At 41.0% G+C, this 22,343-nt stretch overlaps 1 protein-coding gene across 1 annotated transcript in view; it reads left to right on the top strand.

Moving 5' to 3' along the window:
* FBXL5 (F-box and leucine rich repeat protein 5) overlaps positions 1–22,343 on the top strand; it is a 94,362-nt gene that overhangs the window by 38,724 nt on the left and 33,295 nt on the right. Inside the window, exons 3-6 of the mRNA XM_020806573.3 lie at positions 2,623–2,718; positions 6,478–6,667; positions 18,782–18,964; positions 19,888–20,013. Coding sequence (XP_020662232.2) covers positions 2,623–2,718; positions 6,478–6,667; positions 18,782–18,964; positions 19,888–20,013 — 595 coding nt within the window. The remainder of the gene's footprint in view (positions 1–2,622; positions 2,719–6,477; positions 6,668–18,781; positions 18,965–19,887; positions 20,014–22,343) is intronic.

A 22,343-nucleotide genomic window follows, 5' to 3' on the forward strand; every position in this document is an offset into this window, starting at 1 on the left:
CATCATGACTAGTCTGAATAACTGTCCTAGTAAAACATGAATCACAGAGAAATGTAGAGGACTAAATGGATCGTGGACAATTAAAGGTTGATAGTGACAATCAAAAAATGCATTCATTCATTCATTCATTCATTCATTGAAGATACACTGAAACTGTAATCTTTACTACCTGTCTGTAACACAGACTATACAATTTCTTATCCATATTTCACCTTTATCAGGAGGCATACCTTTGGAGATTTCACATCCCTCCCCCTGTTTATTGAATTCCACTGGTGTTATCATCAAGTGGATACACAATTGGCTACAGAGTCATACTCAGAGGGTGATAATTAATGACTCCTTTTCCAACTGGGAGGAGCTGACAAGTGGGATACCCCAAGGCTCAGTCCTGGGTCTGGTGCAATTCAACATTTTTGTTAGTGACTTGGATGAGGGAGTACAGGGAATACTTGTCAGATTTGTGGGTGACACAAAATTGGGTGGAATAGCTAATACCCTGGAAGACAGAAACAAAATTCAAAATGATTTTGATAGGCTGGAGCACTGGGATGAAAATAGAATGAAATTCAACAGGGCTTCAAATATCTATATTTTGCAAACTGAAAAACAGAGCAAAGTAGCACCTAGATGGAGGATGAGTGCAGTGGTGCCTCACTTAACGGGCACCCCGTTTAACGATGAAATCGCATAGCGACGAACTTTTTGCGATCGCTTTTGCAATCGCATTGTGATGCTTTAAATGGGAAAAATCGCTTTGCGATGATCGGTACCCTGTTTCGCTTACCAATCATCGCAAAGTGGTGATTTTCTAACAGCTGATCAGCGGTTCCAAAATGGCTGCCGTGTAAAAAAATGGCTGCCCACTGTTTTCTGGGACGGATTCCTCGCTTACCGGGCAGGGAAAATGGCGGCCGTATGGAGGATTTTCGCTTTAAGGTGAGTTTTAAGCCCATAGGAATGTATTGAAGGGGTTTCAGTGCATTCCTATGGGCTTTTTAATATTGCATAGCGACGAAATTGCTTTGCAGCGATTTTTGCTGCACCGATTATCGTCGCTATGCGAGGCACCACTGTACTTGCTCTCAGAAAAAGAAACCAAATACACAGTTACAAGATGGGGAATACTTGGCTCAGCAATATTATAAGTGAGAAGGATCTTAGAATCATTGTAAATCAGAAACTGAATATGAGCCAGCAGTGTGATGTGGCTACAAAAAAAGGCAAATGCTATTTTAGGATGAATTAACAGAATTATAGCCTTGAAATACCACTATGTGCTAGTTCCCCTCTATTCAGCAGTGATTAGGCCACACTGTGAGTATTGTGTCCAGTTAATGAGCCAACATTGTTGGCTCATATTCAGTTTGTGATCTACGATGATTCTAAGATCCTTCTCACTTGTAATATTGCTGAAAGATGTGGGCATGTTTAGCCTTGAGAAAAGAAGACAGAGGGGGTGATATGATAATACTTTTCAAATACTTGAAAGGCTGTTGTACAAAGGAGGGGCAAGATCTGTTCTCAAGAGTGCAGGACACATAATAATAGGCTCAAGTGACAGGAAGCCAGATTTCAGTTGAATATCAGGAAAAACATCCTAACTGTTAGAGCATTTTGACAGTGGAACCAATTACCTCGAGAGGTGGTGAGTGTTTCAACACTGAAGGCATTCAAGAAAAACTTAGACAACCACCTGGCAGATATCATTTAATTTGTACTCCTGCATCTAACGTGGTTGGACATGATGGCCTTATAGGCCCATTCTAACTTAACTGTTATATGATCCTGGTATTTAAGAGCTTAAATCATAATAGCTATGCCACCATGACCAGAATTGTATTGACTATTTATGCCTTTGCAAGAGCAGAACTGTATTGAATATTTATGCATTTGCAAAAGCATACATGGAAGCTGCTGTGGCTAGTTCGCATAGCTCACGGAGCAATTGTGGAAGTTCCTGTGGTTAACTTAGCAAAATTTGGATCACTGCTTGACATCAGAGTACTTCATCTCGTATGTCTCATCTCCCACAAAGCCGGGACCTAGTCAATTAAACACAGTTAATCATGGTAATGTCTGAGGTTCCTATTGCACATGCTTAAATATCTGATAGGATTTTGGCCAGTGAGTATCAAAACTGTTTCAATGTTTTGCTCCACAAATCATTTAAAAATGAAACTAAGGCAACAGACATCACCCAAGGGAAACATTAATATTCAGGTACAGTACTAAGGTTTTAGAAAATTTATACATTTTACTAAATTGTGGTAAATGTTTTTAGAAATGATGTTATTGCAGTGATCTTACATCCTGTTTGTACTTTGTAATTGAAGTGCAGTTCTATTGTCAGTTCATATTTTATTTCATTTCATGATGTTATAATTTCATAACATCCAGAATCCTGTTGGTGTCCTGGTAGGGTTGCCATAGCTAATTGAGGGTCTGGGATGTGTTGTGGTTGAGGGTCTAGTTGTGTAAGATGTACCCTAGCACCCCATCAGTCAATATAAAACCTTACAAAAATACCAGTAGGATTTTGAGCAATATCAAATTAGATTCTAAGCGTTACTTCAAATCTTACAAGAGATTCTCTGATGTGATTTTTTAAATTGTTCCTAGAATGAATGTGAACAGCTAAACTATGCGAAACAGTTAAAGGAGAGGCTGGAAGCTTTCACCAGGGATTTCCTTCCTCACATGAAAGAAGAGGAGGAGGTAAGAATTGCAAGCAAATGAATGTTTTTTAAAAACAAGTTCCTTTAACATTTCAAGGCAGAGCAGCTCAGAGAACAAGAGAGTTTTGTGACACTTTAAATATTAACAGGTTTTATGTGGCATAAAGTTTTTCAGACAGAAACTTGATTATGTTTCCATCAAGTCAAAACCATGCTGCTTATATACCACCCCATAGCACTTAAAGCACTCTCTGGATGGTTTACAAATTAATTATGCAGGCTACACATTCCCCCTCCCCCCGGCAAGCTGGGTACTCATTTTACTGACCTCAGAAGGATAGAAGGCTGACATATGTCCAGAAGGGTGGGATAAAAATCTAAATCTAATAAATAAAATAAAAATAAACCTTCAGCTGGCTACCTGGGATTGAATCCTGGATTGTGAGCATAATTTTGCCTGCAGTACAACAGTTTAACCACTGCGCCACAAGGCTCCTAACTAGAGATGGGGATATTTGTATATGAATATGGATATCCTACCCACAGGTGGAGATAACAAGAAACTGTCCACTCATGATTCCGCCACTGACACAAGCTCGACGGAACTTTTCCTATCGCTCTGTTGTCCACAATGGATTAGCCAGTCCTAGCAGAAGGTGGGATGACGAGCCCTTGTTATCTCCACCTGTGGGGGAAATATGAATACCCCGATCTCTACTCCTAACCCCTTTCAGGGTTTTCCAGGTAGATCAATACTCATAAGTAGTTTACTGTTCTCTTTTTCTGAGTGCACCCTCTGACTCTACTTCACAGGAAGCACAGTACGAAATCAAACTACCAACCTCGTGCTCTGAAGCTAGATACAGTACCTAAACCACTAAACTTGGATTACAGATTCCATAATTCTCAATCCTGGGAGTTCTGTCTGAGGGACAGAGAGTTTACAAACACCTAAATGTGGCTCTAAGATGAGCCTAAACTGGAAGACTTTAAATGAAGTGGTGAAGGCTTCTTAAATGAAGAATTATGGGATTTGTAGTCTAAAAAAATTTAAAATCCAGTCTTGTTAATCATTAAGTTAGAACAAGAACTGCTGGATAGCTCAGTGGTTTAGGCCATTGGTTGTGGAGCCAGAGGTTGGGAGTTCGAATTCCCCACTGTGCCTGCTTGACAGGGTCTGGACTCGATGATCCAGAGGATCCCTTTCAACTCTGCAGTTCTAAGATGATGATGATAAGAATCTTTGTTGTTCCTTTAAAAAGTCCTCTGTCAATTTTTATAGTAAAAAGTGTGTACTTGGAATACTCTGATTAGAATTTTAACTCTTTAAAAATATAGATTTTGCCCTTTTGGCCTTAAAGAAATTGTTACATGGTGATTTGTACCATAAATTAGAATATATTTGGAAAACTATGAGAAGGATAAATAGAGCTGCAAGCTTATGAAATTTTCAAATGAAAAGGTTCATCTCTGAACCTGAAGATGAGCTTATTTATTCATAGGATTTTTAGTGCAAGAGTTTAATAATTAATTAATTAATTATGTCTTGTGGTTTTACAGAACATGTTTCTGAAAGTGAAGCTCCAGTTAGGCATATTTGTCATTTAGTTTTCTTTCAACAGTGTTGTATTCTTGCTGAAGAATACTATATTGAGGTGGGCTGAGTAATCCTGTGCACATAGGGGAAAGAGAGTATGTGGCAGAAGAGTTACCTAAGCCCTGCTTCACTCCTGCTGTCCAGAGTGAAAAGTATGTTTCTAATCTTCTTCCCATTGTTTCTATCGAGAGGTGAAACAGCTACATTGTCTATGGAGCTGCTGTAGCCACCCTATTGATCAAGAATGTGTTGGGCAACAGGAGGCTTCTGAATATAAGATGATGGTTCCAAACCTTGGATAACCCAGGTGTTCTTCGAATGCAACTCCAAAAAACCCTGGCCAGCACAGCTAGTGGTGAAGGCTTCTGGGAATTGCACTCCAAGAACACCTGGGTTACCCAAAGTTGGAAACCACTGATCTAGGCAACTCAGATCCTTCCCAAACACGTGTGATATGTAATTGCTGCTAGCAGAGTCCCATTACTGGATCTGTAGCGTTTGTAGAACTTACCATCATCTAAACAAGATGTTAGACAATGGGTCTCTCCATTCATGGACCTCTCTTATCCATAAAATCCTGTGGATATTGGTTGTCTTCAGCTTAATAAAAACCTTCAAGCTTGACAGCACTGGGTGCACAAATAAATGTTTTGCTGAAGCTACAGTAAAAAAGTAACAGCTATATTTGGGTGTCTAAGTCTCAATTGCATTTTAGTAAATACAGTGGTGCATCGCATAACGAGCGATTCGTTTAATGACGAATCCGCATAGCGATGTGTTTTTTGCAATCGCAAAAGCGACCACATTGCAATGTTTTAAATGGTAAAACATTGCGATGATCGGTAAGCGTTTCGCTTACCGATTATTGCATAACGATGTTTTTCCAACAGCTGATTGGCGGTTCCAAAATGGCCGCCGGGTAAAGAAAATGACCACCTGCTTTTTCGCGCCCTTTCCTCGCTTACCGGGCAGCGAAAATGGCCGCATGGAGGATTTCCGCATAACGGTGTGTTTTTTGCCCATAGGAACGCATTAAACGTGTTTTAATGCGTTCCTATGGGCTTTTTTGTTCAGCATAGCGACGATTTTTTCGGAACAGATTATCGTCGCTATGCGGGGCACCACTGTACTGTGATAGCTTTTAATGGGAAATGCTGTAGTGAACTTGCATTGTAAGAACAGCTCTGTTGGACTTTAAATGCTATAGTCGTTATGGAAAATGCTATGATGTTGAAAAGTTTGCAAAGTGAAACTATTTTGAATTCAAAATAAAGACATTAATTAAAAATTGCAGTGCAAAAATTGTTCTGAAGGTAAGTTCTGTCACAAACAAGCTTGTGTATGAAGATTCAGAGAATCATAACATCCATTGTATCAGTATGGTCAAACCTTACATGTGGCATTTTGAATTAAGACACTTTTACAACGCAGCTAACACTTTTGAAAATGATTTAAACTTGTAAAACTGTTTACTATGTGCTGCAGTGGTCTACTTTTCAAAGAAGAATTATATACAGAAACTGACTGATTTTTATACTTTTTCTGTTTCTGTTGTTTACATATCTGGGGAAGAGGTACCCCAAAACTGACTGGCTTAGAAAACTACTCTTGATACATAAGTAAATGTACAAATTATAGCAGAATTCTAAATTCATTTCCTAGAAAATCTGTGAGACAGGCTAATATAAAATTTGTAGTTATTTTTACTTTAGATGCTGATCTGAAAAAAAAAGACTGACTTGGTGTGTGTGCTATAGGGACGTGGTGGTATAGGGACGTGGTGGCGCTGTGGGCTAAACCGCAGAAGCCTGTGCTGCAGGGTCAGAAGACCAGCAGTTATAAGCTCGAATCAACGCAATGGAGTGAGCTCCCGTCGCTTGTCCCAGCTCCTGCCAACCTAGCAGTTCGAAAGCATGCAAATGCGAGTAGATTAATTGGGACCACCTCGGTGGGAAGGTAACAGCGTTCCGTGTCTAAGTCGCACTGGCCATGTGACCACGGAAGATTGTCTTAGGACAAAACGCTGGCTCTATGGCTTGGAAACGGGGATGAGCACCGCCCCCTAGAGTCGAACACGACTGGACAAAAATTGTCAAGGGGAACCTTGTATTAACAGTATTAACTTGAAAAAAATATATGTAGCATTTCAAAAGGTAGAACAGTTGGCATGAGTTCAAGACTGATTTTTTTTTTGCATCATAGGTTTTCCAGCCAATGTTGATGGAATATTTTACTTACGAAGAATTAAAAGACATAAAAAAGAAAGTAATTGCACAACACCGCTCACAGAAGGAAACTTCAACAGAAATACGTAGAGGTGGTAGTCTGTGGAATCAAGCTGAAGAGCTCCAAAAAGCTTTCAAGTATTCTGTGGATGAAAAAACAGATCAAGGTAAACAAAGTAAATTCAACTTAAATAGTGGTAGCCTTCTGAATGCATGTAATCTAGCTTCTTAGAAAATAATGTTGAAAAAGTCTAGTGGTGAAAAGTGATCTTCTGTAAAACATTTTGCATAGGTCACTTCTACTTTGTCTTCTCTGTGATTGTTATTATATTTAGCTAAATTCTGGTCACGGATCTTTTTCTTTCTGGATCTGCGGGAAAGAGCCGTCCATTAATGGGTTAAGTCAATGTATTCGCGAAGGTTTTCACGGCCGGGATCTAATGGTTGTTGTGGGTTTTTCGTGCTCTTTGGATGTGTTCTGAAGGTTGTTCTTCTGATGTTTTGCTGGAGTTTCTATTCCAGTGCTCTGAAGATGCCGGCCACAGAGACTGGTGAAACGTCAGGACACGGCCAAAGAGCCTGAAAAACCCACAACAACCAATGGGTTAAGTCATTTCTCAGCCCAGTCCAGGAAGGAGTGAACTTAAAAGAATTTAGCAGTCATGCTCCACAAGTTCCTCCCAGTTTACTTCTCCTGCCTTTTCCCAGAACAACTCTCACTTCTTTTCTCCACTTTTTGGCCTTTGATATATCTCTTCTTTCTGGCCTTTTATAAAGCTCCTTTCTTTCAAATTTCACATTTTCTTCTTTTCTCTTAAAAGAAAGAGTATTCAGTCTTCCTATACCTTTTCCCTTACATTGCTTTAAGCCTTTCTTGCTGTTGGTTTTTCTTTTCTTTTTGTCCCAATGAGTAAATCTTGCAAAGTCTCTTCTAAATCCTCATCCATTAAGTGTATCCATGTGGCACCTTACCCAGCTATGTCTGGCATGGGCAGCAGGTGCTTTATTCTCTGGATCACCACCCTTCAGTATTGTCTCCTAAAGTTTTGTGTGGTTTGAGGTTGCCCACCATCCTTTAAATGAAACAGAGCGACTTACCCTGGTGGATACAGCTGAGGCATCAGAAGGGGGAATTGATTTAGATTTTTGTTTGGAGGGGTCATGCCTCAGGCTCAGCCTTGAACCCCTTCTGTGTTGGCAGCGAGAAAGGGCTTGAAGCCATCAACTCAAAGGACATGGATCAACAGCATCATAAAGGAAGTTTGCAGGTCCCTGGGGACAGAGAGGTTGGGGCTATTTGCTGGTAAAACCAGGATGCAAGCCACTTTTGAGAGAAACTCTGACTTTTCTAGATGCTCCTCTATTAGAAATATCTAGATGGTGTCTTTGCAGCTCTAAGGCAGGCTGAGGACAGTGGCCATTTGCGATTACTACCTCTTGACATTTATTTTGAATTCTCTCTCTTTAATGAAGATCCTTTAGTTCAGTGATCCTCAACCGTGGGCCTCTAGATGTTCTTGGACTACAGCTCCCAGAAGAACTTTACCACCACCTCTGCTGGCCAGGATTTCTGGGAGTTGAAGTCCAAGAACATCTGGAGGCCCAAGGTTGGGGACCACTGCTTTAGTTAACAAGATTAAAGTGGCTTTAGGGGAGATTCAGGGCAAATTGCAAAGTGCATCCTGTTCTCCTCCTCATATGGACTTAGAGGATGTGTCACCAGATACAGACATGGTTCACTCTGCTGCCCAGTCTTCAGATGGTGGGATCAGCCTCAGGCCATGGCTTGTCTTTTAAAATAACCTTTTTTTAAAGGGCTTGACTCCAGCTATGAAACATATTAGATCAATCCCTTGGAGAATTGAACAAATGGCATTCTCTTTATTACAAAGTAATAACTTATAAGGAAACAGATTTCAATATCAGCTTTTTCCAGTTACAACCCAACTGCACAAAACACAACCTCTCTCTTCAGTAACATTCTAACACTCTCTTTTTTCAGCTCTCTCCAGGCCCCTCATCCTTCAGGGTCTTCTGGATTGTCTGGCCAACTGCAACACCCCCCCAGCCAGTCACCTTGTTTCTCTTGTTACTGTGCAGATTGGCTAGGGTTCCATCCAGGGGAATGCTCAGTAGGATGATGATGATTTTCTCCCACCATTATCAAAGGCATTAGCTACATTGGGGTTGCTGCACTGCAGAGCTTCTGAACAAATACCAACAGAATTGGTGCCTAAGAGTTCAGGTTATGGTACATCAATGTTCTCTAGGTAAACACATCTTGCAGAGATGCTCCCTTCCCAGCATTTTTGACTAACTGATGAAGGCAGAATGAGTAAGAAAAATACTGCTTTTCCCCATAAATTTCAATCCCTACTGTTCAGGTGAAGGAGAATTTAAAAGTCCCCGTGGTAGACACCCTGATTGCAGCTATGCTTTCAGGTGTCTTGGCTTTCAAAGAAGGGGATGCCCCTCTTATAATCATTATCATTGTTGTCATCTTAGAACTGCAGAACTGGAAGTGGTCAAAACATTCCTAAACAAGCAAGGAGGATTAAGATCCCCTCCTCCCTTCACGGCAAGGCAGTGGTTCTTTTCCACTGGACAGAAATTCATTGTCTGTCTCTGCCTATCCAGCACATTCAGGGAACCACCAATACTATACCAGATTATCTGAACATGCACAGAGTAAACCCAGGAGAATGGAGTCTGAGCACACTGAGGCTCCAACCCATCTTGGACTGATTCAGGGCATGATTAATAGACTTCTTTGGAATTCCAAAACATACCACACTTCAGAGGTTCCTTTCCACATTTTATACACTAGTGGCAGAAGCTCAGATGCCTCAACACTGCATGGACATAAGGAGAAGTACTGCAGCAGTCAGTACAAAGAAAGAGACGAGAATCACAAAGGGGGGAATAAGAGATCTCTTCCAGAAGATCCAAGATATCAAAGGGAAATTTAAGCCCAGATTAATAATAATGATCATGTGCCAATAAGTCGGTTGTGATTAATGGCTATCCTTTTCAGGGTTTTCCATGTAGAGAATACTCAGAAGCAATTTACCATTCCTTTCTTCTGGGACTGTGCAGCTTGTCCAAGACCACACAGACTGGTTCTACTTACAGGAGGCACAGTCGGGAATTGAACTCCCAATATGTGGCTTTGCAGCCAGATTCCTAACTCACTGAGCTATCCAGCAAGCTAAGACTAGATTAAGAATGCTGAAAGACCAACCAAGCACACTATTTGATCAGAAGAAAATAAAGAGAAGGTGGAAACAGTATACTGAAAAGCTATACAAAAGAAATTAAAACGATGAAAGGTTCCTTTGAAGAGGGGTCCTATGACAAAGAACATGCAGTTCTAGAAAGTGAAGTGAAAGCACTAGGAAGAAATAAATCACTCGGGGTAGAAGCAATCCTGGTATATCTGTTTCAACCCAGAGACTGAACCGCAAAATTCTGACAAGAATTTGCCAATAAATATGAAAAACAGAACAATGGTGTACATGTTGGAAATGTTCAATGTATATTCCAGTTCCCCCCCCCCCCAAAAAGACCATAGCTTTAATTTCCCATGCAAGTAAAGTGATGCTTAGTGTGTTGCAACAAAGGGTTTTACCATATATGGACTGAGAAATGCCTGCAGTTCAAGCTGGATTCTGAAAAGAAAAAGGCACTTGAGATTATATTACAGATATCCCCTGGCTACTAGAATGCGCCAAAAAGTTTGGAAGAACATCAGTCTATATTTATAGACTACAGCAAAACCTTTGTCAGTGTTGATTCTGAGAAACTATGGGTTCTGAAAGAAATGCGTGTGCCTCAGCACTTGATGCATAACATATTTTTGACAAGAGGCTACCATTAGGACAGAATATGGAGAGACAGAATGGTTTCCTATAGGCAAAGAGGTCAAATAACATATCCCCTTATCTGTTCAATCTTCATGCAGAGCATATCATATGGAAAGCCAGACTAGATTCAGAGAAAGAAGGAATGAAAATTGGTGGAAGAAACATCAGTGATTTAAGATATGCAGATAACACCATCTTACTGGCACAAAGCAGCAAGGACTTGAAAAAACGTCTAGTGGAAGTGAAAGAACCAAACTGCATTTGAACATGAAGAAGACCAGAATCATACAGTAATTACAAATAATGACACATCTTTAATATTGACAAGGAAAAAATTGAAATTGTTAAAGAGTTTACATACAGAGTTCAGTCATCAATCCAAACGGAGACTGCAGCCAGGAAACCAGAAGAACATTGAGCCTTGGAAGAGCAGCGATGAAGGAACCTGGAAAGATAATGAAGTGTAAGGATGTGTCACTGGAGACTGTCAGGAACCATATCACCCTAAGGAGCATGGATCGTTCGGTCAGGGAATCCCTCAACCACAAATCTACCACCTTTGCGCTGGGGCAAGTCCTCAACCTCCAGCAGTGCATAGCATTTTGTGCCTTGAATAAGCCTGACCTTAAAATAACACTTTATTTTAACTCAGCACTTTGAAAATACAGACACATGGACTTTGTAGTTCCTTAGAACTTACAACAGCTCAGTGAGTTAAGACTTCTCTAGTAGCTAGTCAATGGCTGTTACCACTCCTCTGGATTGAGTCAAACCCTGCTAATCCAAGAGACCATCCTTGGATCCTGTGAAGACTTTTATAATTAATTTTTATTAAGAAAATATATATAATTTGTTTTTGCTCAAGCATAGCATAAAGAACATGTTCAAAAGAATACACAGTTAAATACAACTAATTCCCATTAAAATAACAAACACTAAACTGGGCTAAGATGGGCTAGCCCTACCTCCTTCTTTTTCCTTACTTACATTCTCATTCTCTTTCAAGCCACATACTCAAGCCATCAATCCATCATTTTGGATCTCGAACAGAACAGGAACTTCACAATAATCTCTCCCACATAATCCATCATCCATTTCTACATTACTCGGACCACCTCCTTCTTGGCCATAAACCAATCAATTCAAAGAGGCGTAACTGTCTGTTCCACCCATAATTCTCATGAAGATGCAAGTGGTTTATCTCCATTCCAATTAGAAAAGGATTTGTTGGGTCTGTGCGCCTCCCGTCCTTGTCCGCTTATCAGGATTCATGCTGTACCAGGCTGGCTGTAAATTAAGAAAAACAACCTCTCGGCCTTTCTCTCATTCCCACTTTTAAAACCTGGCCGATTCCATTTTCTCTCCTCTTCATTGATTACAATTCCCACATTCCTTTAATCTCTGACTACAAGTCTTATTCTCCTTCAGTCTCATGACAGAGACCAAGACCAAAATTACCTGCTCTTGTATTTTCAATCTTCATGTGCTGGTGTGAAACCTAGACAGAAAAGAAAGTTGACAGGACAAAAATTGATTTGTTTGAAATGTGCTGGAGAAGAGCTTTGTGGATTCCCTGGACAGCCAGCAAGATGAACAAGAGAAAAATGATTTGATCCTAGATCAAATCAAGCCTGAAATATTGTTGAAGGCAAAAGTGTTGAGTTTAGGCTGCCTGGTACTTTCAGCACATCATGAGAAGACAGGTTTCTGTGGAAAAGACAATAATGCTGGGAAAGTTTGAAGGCAGCAGGAAAAGAGGAAGACAAGATGGATTGACTTCCTAAAGGAAGCCACAGGCTCACAGGCCTTCACAGGAGCTAAGCGGGTCTTTTAAGGACAGGATGTTTTGGAGATTGCTCATTCATAGGGTCACCATAACATGAAGGAAACTTGACAGCACATCATAGCAACCAATAACTCTGTTACTGAAAATGCTCTGGAAGATCAAACTGGAACAGGCCACAGTAATTTTGGTGGCTCCTGTCTGGCTTCATTTCATTTGGTTTCCTCAATTTCTCTAGCTTTCCATAGAGTAACTGTGATGATTGCCCCATGTCACTCCTGTCACTCATATTCAGGATCTTATTTGCATGAGCCTATGAGAGGAGTGGAGGGGCGGAGTCAGGGGATATAAGAAGGTGTGGCAGAAGAGATGGAGGGGGAGATATAGAACTGGCATTGAGAGATAGTCAGGGAGATAGTGAGAACTGATACTAATAAGACATAAAATGGTCAAGATAAATAGAGTGGGCGGTGATTAGTTATATGGCAAGATATATGATATTTTAATGACTTGAATGATGTGATTGTATGCATTGAATAAAGAACATCTGTGATTCTGAGTAAATTTAATACATTTCAATAAATAAGTTTTGTTGGCAGTAACCAGACAAGTGTCTGACTAAAGTTCTTTATATATTGTGGATAAAGGAAATCCACTGGTGGCAGTGAGAAAAAGAGGGAACGTCACAATTGGTATCTGCTGGTGGGATGACATAGCATGAGCCCTTTGTTTGGGGAAACAAGCAGGGGCCATGTGGTAAACATCACAGTAACTATGGCTTCTCCAAGTCTTCCCCAACTTCGCCAAATCTTCTCCCTTGGCCAGGGAGCTCTTCTTCATCCAGATCCAGCCTGTCTCAGACTAGCTACATGGAGATTTAGAAGATGCAGTCCCAGAACCTCATGGCCCCTGCCTGACTCCCCAAACATGGAGGTTGGTTGAAGGGCTTCTTATGGTTGTCCCAGGTTGGCCTGTTAACTTTTACCTCAGGGAATCTGGGGTCTTTGTACTCCCTAATATAATCAACCTGTTCACCAGCTTCTATTAGAGTTTTAGGATTTTTATCCCTAATTAGATAGTGCAATTCCCCAGGTAAAATAGTGTAAAATTGTTCCGAGTCTATCACAATTTTAATGTCTTCTAGAGAGGTAACTTTTTCACGTGTCATCTATTTGTCCAGATACTGGAGTAACTTAGACACCAACTGAGCATATGATTCTTCAGGTCTTTTAGTAAGGGCACGAAATTTTCACCTAAGGTGTTCTGCATTTATGCAATACAGTGGTGCCCCGCTTGACGATGACCCTGCTTCACGACGAAATCGCTTAATGATGAGTTTTTTGCGATCGCTATAGTGCCTCCTCCAGCACCACAAGTCAAAAGCATCAATTCTTCGGCGGTCAGTCTTTATGGTCTAGCTCTCACTTCTGTACATCACCACAGGAAAAACCATAGCTTTGAGTATTCGGACTTTTGTTGGCAATGTGATGTCTCTGCTTTTTAAGATGCTGTCTAGGTTTGTCATCGCTTTCCTCCCAAGAAGCAGGTGTCTTTTAATTTCGGGGCTGCTGTCACCATCTGCAGTGATCATGGAGCCCAGGAAAATAAAATCTTTCACTGCCTCCATATCTTCCCCTTCTATTTGCCAGGAGGTGATTGGACCAATGGCCATGATCTTAGTTTATTTTGATGTTGAGCTTCAGACCATATTTTGCGCTCTCCTCTTTCACCCTCATTACAAGGTTCCTTAATTCCTCCTCACCTTCTGCCATCAGAGTGGTATCATCTGCATATCTGAGGTTGTTGATATTTCTTCTGGCAATCTTAATTCCGGTTTGGGATTCCTCCAGTCCGGCCTCTCGCATGATGTATTCTGCATATAAATTAAATACGCAGGCGGACGATATACAGCTTTGTCATACTCCTTTCCCAATTTTGAGCCAGTGTTTCCATATCCAGTTCTAACTGTTGCTTCCTGTCCCACATATAGGTTTCTCAGGAGATATATAAGGTGGTCAGGCACTCCCATTTTTTTAAGGACTTGCCATAGTTTGCTGTGGTCCACACCGTCAAAGGCTTTTGCATAGTTAATGAAGCAGAAGTAGATGTTTTTCTGTAACTCTCTGGCTTTCTCCATAATCCAGCGCATGTTAGCAATTTGACAGACAGACAGACAGACAGAAACCTTTATTGACATACTGTACAAATTAAAACAATGAAATAGAGCTAAAATGTTCAATGGCTGACAGGTAGCAGGGAACAGCTAGATGCATATTTAGGGCTCATCATTCTGTGAAGCACACTATGACATCTGTGCGTAATGGCATATACGTATCTAGCAGTTCCTTAATAGTGCCTCTTAGGAGATGTTGAATTTTTCTCAGATCGTCCCATCCGGAGTGGGAGGAGAGGAAAGTGCTCGAATAAGACAGACGGATGTCCTTATGCAAAATACAGTAGAATAACATATGCTGCAGGGATTCAACCTCTCCCTGACCACACGGACATACTCTCAGTTCTATAGGTAAACCCATACACCTGCCCTGCGCTAAGCTCGATGGTACTATATTGCATCTGGCAAGGGTAAATGCCCATCAATATTGTGGCTGTTCTAAATGATAGAGATAGTTCGGTCTACTGCCATGGGTGAGGGCAGCTGAAAATAAAGTGGGGAACAGACTCTTTGGGCAGCGCTATGCAGAGTTTGCCCCTCTATATCCAGAACTCTGTTTTTGATTGTATGGAACACCCTGGTGGGGGGTATTGAGCCCAGCAGATCTGGTGACAGCCCCAGGGTCTTGATTTTCTTAAGAAATAGGGCCAAACCTTTTGGAAACTCTCTGGCTTTTACCATAATCCAGTGCATGTTAGCAATTTGTTCTTTATTTCCTCTGCCCCCTCGAAATCCAGCTTGTACTTCTGGAAGTTCTCGGTCCACGTACTGCTGAAGCCTGCCTTGGAGGATTTTGAGCATAACCTTGCTAGCGTGTGAAATGAGTTCAATTGTACGGTACTTGGAGCATTCTTTGGCACTGCCCTTCTTTGGGATTGGGATGTAGACTGATCTCTTCCAGTCCTCTGGCCACTGTTGAGTTTTCCAAACTTGCTGGCATGTTGAATGTAGCACCTTAACAGCGTCATCTTTTAAGATTTTAAATAGTTCCACTGGAATGCCATCATCTCCACTGGCCTTGTTGTTAGCCATGCTTTCTAAGGCCCACTTGACTTCAGTCTCCAGGATGTCTGTGTATTCTTGGCACCTCTTCTTAATATCTTGTGCTTCTGTGAGGTCTCTCCCATTTTTGTCCTTTATCATGTTCATCTTTGCACAACATGTTCCTTTAATATCTCCAATTTTCCTGAACAGATCTCTGGTTTTTCCTTTTCCATTATTTTCCTCTATTTCTTTGCATTGTTCATTTAAAAAGGGCCTCTTGTCCTTGCTGTTCTTTGGAAGTCTGCATTCAATTTTCTGTAACTTTCTCTATCTCCCTTGCATTTTGTTTCCCTTCTCTGCTATTTGTAAGGCCTCGTTGGACAGCCTCTTTGCCTTTTTGCATTTCCTTTTCTTTGGAATGGTTTTTGATGCTGCCTTCTGTACAGTGTTACGAGCCTCTATCCAAAGTTCTTCAGGCAGTTCATCAGAAAAGCCAGGGATCATTGTGTGAACATTCCAGGTGCCCAACTTTAGGGCAGAAGTTTCCTTACAATTGTTGCATGGTGCAGGGTTATCGATCTGCTTGTCAGCTTTCACCCTAAACCCCACGCATCCCATGAGGTTAACAGACCATGGCAAGGTAGCTGTTTACTGACTGGAGACTGCCCAGCTTAATGTGGGCAGTAGCTACCTAGTGAGGTACAGTGATCTCTCCCTCTGTCAGAAGTAGCCCGTGGCGTCATGCTCTATGCCTATCGAGCAAAGACTTATAACCAGCAACTGCTACTTCCCGTGTTGTTTTGATGCTGTGTGTGAAGCTGGAGTGTCTTCTCCAGAGCCCGAAGCCTGGGCAAAATAATATGGAGGATAGGCTGTTACCCAAGCAGCAAATCCCCCCTCTAAATGCGGCTCAAATTTATATTTATTTATTTATTTATTTATTTATTTATTTATTTATTTATTTATTTATTTATTTATTTATTTATTTATTTATTTAACTTATATGCCGCCCATACTACCCGAAGGTCTTGTCCAATGGAAAGGACAACGTCGCAGGAGTTGCCAGAATGACATGAACTGCCTCCCAGACTCCGGCTCTGGATTTTGCCTCGAGGTTAACTCTTGAATCATTTTCCATCTGTGGATAGAGCCACGAGGCAGTGGAGGTTTGAAATAGGAATTTTCCTTCTCCTAGATGGGCTGCCTTCCAAGGCTGATGAGCCCCACCTACCTGGCCTCCTCTCTAATAGTGCAGAAGTATGATCCTACCTGTCAAACTTTCCTACTCCCAGGTGTATGCAATGCTAATTGGCTTTCCTATTTACCAGATTAGGGACAAAATTAGAATCAGAGAATTTCACACTCTGTTAGGCGTGCACTTCTGCTCACCCTCATTTAAAGCTGAAACCCCACCTCCTCAGACCATGCTGTCAGGGAGAACAAAGGTCAGCCTAGAAAAAATACCTTATCAAAATGTCTACACAACATACTTCACCTCCTGCCTCAGCTTCTTTAAGAAAAGGGGATTTAGGATTAACTTTCCTGAAAAAGTGGGGTTTATATAGAATTGAATACTTAAGCTCATGGCACAACTTTTGAGAAGACAAAATCTGTATGGTATTAAGAAAGATATCAGGGATTGCTTTCAAAATACAGTGGTGCCTCACTTAATGATGTTAATTGGTTCAAAAAAAAACATCGCTATGGGAAAACATCGTTAAGCGATACACCATTTCCCATAGGAATGCATTGAAAACCGGTTAATCTGTTCCAGTGGGAACGGATTGCCGTCCTTAAACGAAAATCCCCATAGGAAACATCGCTAAATGAAACAATGTTTCCCCCAAGGGAAAGCCATTCAAAAGCACTGAAGCCGGCTTCAGTGCTTTTGAATGGCTTTCCAATGTCCGTTTTCGCTCATTTTTAAGTGTCTTAAAATGTTTGAAACCTGTTGTAAATGCTTGGAATTGGTAGCGCACCTTGTGAAACCTATGCAAACTTAATTTGGCTCTGTTCTGAGTCTTCGTTAATTTTTGGTGATTTTTTGTTTTCCCCCTTTAAATCCATTGAACTGTCCGTTCAATGGATTTAAATGGGGAAAACAAAAAATCACCAACAATTAACGAAGACTCAGAACAAAACCAAATTAAGTTTGCACATGTTTCACAAGGTGCACTACCGAATCCAAGCATTTAAATCAGGTTTTAAACATTTTAAGACACTTTTAAAAGAGCAAAAATGGACATTGTTAAGTGAAATTCCCCCATAGAGAACATCGTTAAACGATGGGGAAATTTCCTCAAAGAAACCCATCGCAAAGCAAATACATCGTTAAACGAAGCAATCGCTAAGCGAGGCACCACTGTAGTGGGTTTTTTTTTTTTACATTCTCTGTTTTTGATGTTCAGTTGAATAGTTAATAACTGTTGAATAAACTTAATAACTATTGACTAAACCTATTTTCCCCTGGGCAAGAAATAGACAAATTAAGAACTCTTTGTTTCTTTCTATACCACTCTATTAGTGTTGCCACTCTCTGGGTGGTTAATAATGGCCTGTGATATCAGTGTGCTCAGCAATAATAGATCTAGGTCAGTGGCAGTGAGCCTTTTTGGGCCCCGAGTTCCCAAACTGAAAAAAAAGAAAAAAAACAGCAGGCCGCAACGGCGGCAGAACTGGAAGTGGCGGCAGTGAAACCAGAAGTGGCGGCGGAAGGGGGGAGCTGGAGCATGGAGGTGTCTTGATACCCCACTCCGGTTCTGCCGCCAGAACCAGCTGCTCTGGATCCTGGCCCTCCACCTGTTGAAGCACCAGCACCGTGGCTGCAGCCGTCTCCTGAGGTTTGGATGCAGGGGAGGGGAGTAGTGATCCGGCGACTTATGGTTGCATGGCCGCAGAAAGGCCTCTGCGTGCCAGCTGTGGGACGCGTGCCATAGGTTCACCATTGCTGGTCTGTGTCATAAACCAGCAAGTTTAGAACCATTCTGTTCATCCTTGCCTTTGGAATAATCTCCCTCCTGAGATTCTTATGGCCCCTTCGCTGGGCATTTTCAAAAGCCAATTCAAAACTTGGCTGTTTAAGCAGGCATTCCCTCCAGCCACTATTTGATTTATGTTTTTCCTTTTTACTTTCCGTTTTGAACAATTGATTATTGATGCTATATATTGATGTTATATTTAAATTGTTTTAAGTGTTGTTAGCCGCCCTGAGTGGTCAATTGATCAGATGGGTGGGATATAAATACAATAAATAAATAAATAATTTCAGTTGTTTAGTCATTTGGGATGGCCGATATCTTTTAAATCACAGAAATCCATTTAAAAAGGATTCACAGCCACTACTGTAACCTTGAATGAGATTCATAAAAGTTGATAGTTAAAAAACAAAAGTAACATTCTCTTTCAGCAGTGGATATTTGTGGTTGAGTCTTAATAATATAACAATCTTCAATTCTGAACCTGCTTTCATATGTTTCAGAAACAGAAGAAACAGAGCAAGCCAGTAGTATTATTAATCTTCCTTCTGAGCTTATCCTGACCATTTTTAGTTACCTTAGCCCTCAAGAGCTGTGTCGATGTAGTCAAGTAAACACCAAATGGTCTCAACTAGCTAAAACTGGATTTCTCTGGAAACATCTTTATCCTGTGCGCTGGGCCAGAGGTGAGTAACTGAATTCTCTGGTTCTCCTGTGTAGAAGCAACAGCAGGGGAGGGTAGGAGGAATTGTTGGGTTGTATATTATCCGTGTCATGTCAGTTAGACATTGTTTATTTTCTGCTTCGTGGACAAACATTTCTTTCATTAGTGATTGCTCATCTTGATTGTAGAAAATCTGGGCTATTAGCATGCTGCACCTAATACTATGTTCAATTATAATAGTTCAGATAAGTGATGTTGCTTAGTGTGTCTGCAGATACATAATGAAGCTAGTACAAATCTGTACATTTGTGTGTTTTACTCCATAATGTTTGGTTTACACCTTTTAAATTTTATTTTGATGCAGTCCAATATGCAATCAGGTAGTATGTGTGGTCATGTTTAGACAGTGAGTTATTTGCAAAGTAAGGAATTTTTGAAGTCTAGATTACCCTGCATTTAGTATTCATGTTATAGAGTGCATCTAACAAAACATTATTGTTCTTGAAACCTGGGCAATACTTCTACTGAATTGTAAGTAAATACATTCTTACCCCTTCATCTTTGTTAAAATATTGATTTGGGGGGCTTCTGATGTGCATCTTTTTCTAATTCTCTCAATGACAAAATATACACTTGTGAAATTTCATAAAGAAAGGGAAGTTGGTCAGACATTTGGCAAAGACTAGGGATACACTTAACTCTTGAGTATAGTTGCAGAAGACCTAACTACTGGGAATGCTCCTATACTGGAAGGGATACTGTCACTTTATAATTTTGCATTCTGTTCCCTAGGAATTAAAAATAAGGACAATGACACGCATGGTGTTTCAAGCACCCTGTGTGATTTCTGCTACTTGCCACTTTGCTTCCTAGCAAGTGTGGTCCTTTCTAGTAGCTAATCCCAGCCCTGTTTTAATAATTTTAAATGCTTTCTCACTGCATCAGGAGACTGGTCCAGTGGCCCACCAGGTGAACTTGATACAGACCCTGATGAGGAATGGGTAGAAAACAGAAAAGATGAAAGTCGTGCCTTTCAGGAATGGGATGAAGATGCTGATATAGATGAGTCTGGTAAGACAGAGTTATATCTGCCTTCTGTAGTTTTGTCACTCCAAAAATAGTTTTGACTGCAATTAAACTAAAATACAGCACCTTAAGATCGTTCACTGTCTTCATAGGAGCAGACGTTTTCCAGCTTGGCTTGCTTTATTTCTGTGACTGCATTGTTACTGTGATAGCCATCGAAGCTATTCAAATGGCTTTATTTACCAAGGGTGATTATAGATCAAGAGAACTTTCTCTGAGTCAAAACCAATGCTGCACTGTTGATGTTGAGAGCACTAAGTGTCCAATCAATTGCCTCTAGAGTGATATCAGCGCTGAAAACTATCTCCACAATTTCCAGAAACCATAAGCAGTCACCAAACCTGATCCCACTCTTGTGAAGAGATCAAAGTGTGGTGATTAAAGGCTCCTTCTCCAACTGGGAGGAGGTAACAAGTGGGGTACCCCAAGACTCAGTCCTGGGTCTGGTGCTCTTCAACATTTTTATTGATGACTTGGATGAGGGAGTGCAGGGAATACTTGTCAAATTTGCTGATGACACAAAATTAGGTGGAATAGCTAATACTCTGGAACCTGGCACCTGGACCACTGACACACTGGCATGGACACTATATCAGCATAAGTGGAGCAAAGGCAACCACTTCAACACAGAGGCATAGCAAACATGCCACCTACTTTGCAATCGAGCTTATTCCTGGCTGCTCAGTATCAACATTACCCACTGTGGAACAGTTTCACAAGGGCAGAAAGAAGGTGGACTCCCAGGCTGCATCACTGATCTGCAGCTCAGGAGACCCTTTGGGCACCAAGAGCTTTGGAACTGAAGGATAGAGATTTCTATCTTTCCATCCTCCAGCTCATCAAAATTCATTAACTGACCAGCCTCAGGGAAACAACAAAACTGACACACATGGTCTTGGTCTGAGCCTTGCTCAGTGAACTGAATTTGCCAACACCAATAAAGAACTGATCTTGAGACCAACTGGCCTCATCATCAAAGAGGGACAAGCATACTCTGCACTGTCAGGATGGGTCTTCAGAGTCAGAAAACGAAGCCCAAACACCATGACTGATTGAGACAAAAGTACCGTAACCTTAACTCAACCTGCATCTCAAAATCATTACATCACAATATATACACTTCAAAATGAGGAAGTTGAATGGATATACTTAGTCAGCCATATTCCAGAACTGAAAAGCATCCAAAGCCCTTGAAAACTACAACACAAAAGCAAGCCCTTATTACAGTTGACACCCATTCTCCTAATTCTGAGACAGACAAGGCGCCTTTACAGGATTCCCTATCCATTTTAGTTACAATCCTTGAATCTATTTTTTGCTTTGGGCAACAACATCTACCAGTTTAAAGCACTCCTTTTTGGTTTTCCTATAGCACTGAGGATTTTCACAAATGGCACTGGTTGCTACCTACCTCAGACTCCATGCCATAATGATGTTTCCTTATATAGAAAGCTGGTTGATAGTGGCTACTCCACGGCAAAGACGGAGAAAGATATCTGGTTCATCCTCTCTCTTCCATGGGATCTCAACATGAATCTAGAATAATCCATTTTAGAATCACATAGGAGGATACATTATATACATTATGTACATTACACTACTGATTTCCAAATTTGCCAGAGCATACTTGCCACAGGAAAGAAAAGACATACTACTAATATTGATAAGGCAGTTCAAACAAATACAGGAATTACAGCTTTCATGGCTCAACAATTCCTTAGCCTGATGGGGCTCAAGTCAGCTGAAACTGGGAAGGGTTGAAGCTGTTATTTTAGGGTTATTTGGTGCCTGAGGCAGGGAGTGAAACTCTGTCTTTAGTGAAAGGCCTAGCTGGAGGACAGAGGCCTGGAAACAGTAGCTTAGTTTACCAGTGGATGAGTGCTGGGAAAGCTAAGTTGTAACACAGACTCTCACTGAAGTAAAAAAGTGTGCTTTTTAAATCGAGGCTTGGAAATTAAATAATAAGCCTGAGTTAAGAAACATGCCTTCCACCAGAGGAAAGAAAGCTGAAAATTTGCCCAGTGAGTTGGCAGTTGTGTCAGATGAAGAAAATGGGGATTCTGAGGAGGAAATTACCTCAGATCAGGTAGTTGAAGCCTCAAAGGGGGATGAATCAATAGAATTCAGAAAGTGGAAATTGGAGCAAGATCGAGCACATGAATACAGGTTGAAAGAAATGGAAATGAAGGCCAAAGCTGAGGAGAGGCAGCAGAATTTTGAACTAGAGAGAGAATGGCTTTTGAAATTAGGAGGCTAGAGCTAGCAGCTCAAGCCAATAATAACAATGATGGCAGAGCTAACTCTGAGGAGAGACA

Source organism: Pogona vitticeps, chromosome 5, assembly GCF_051106095.1.
Source record: "Pogona vitticeps strain Pit_001003342236 chromosome 5, PviZW2.1, whole genome shotgun sequence".
NCBI lineage: Eukaryota > Metazoa > Chordata > Lepidosauria > Squamata > Agamidae > Pogona > Pogona vitticeps.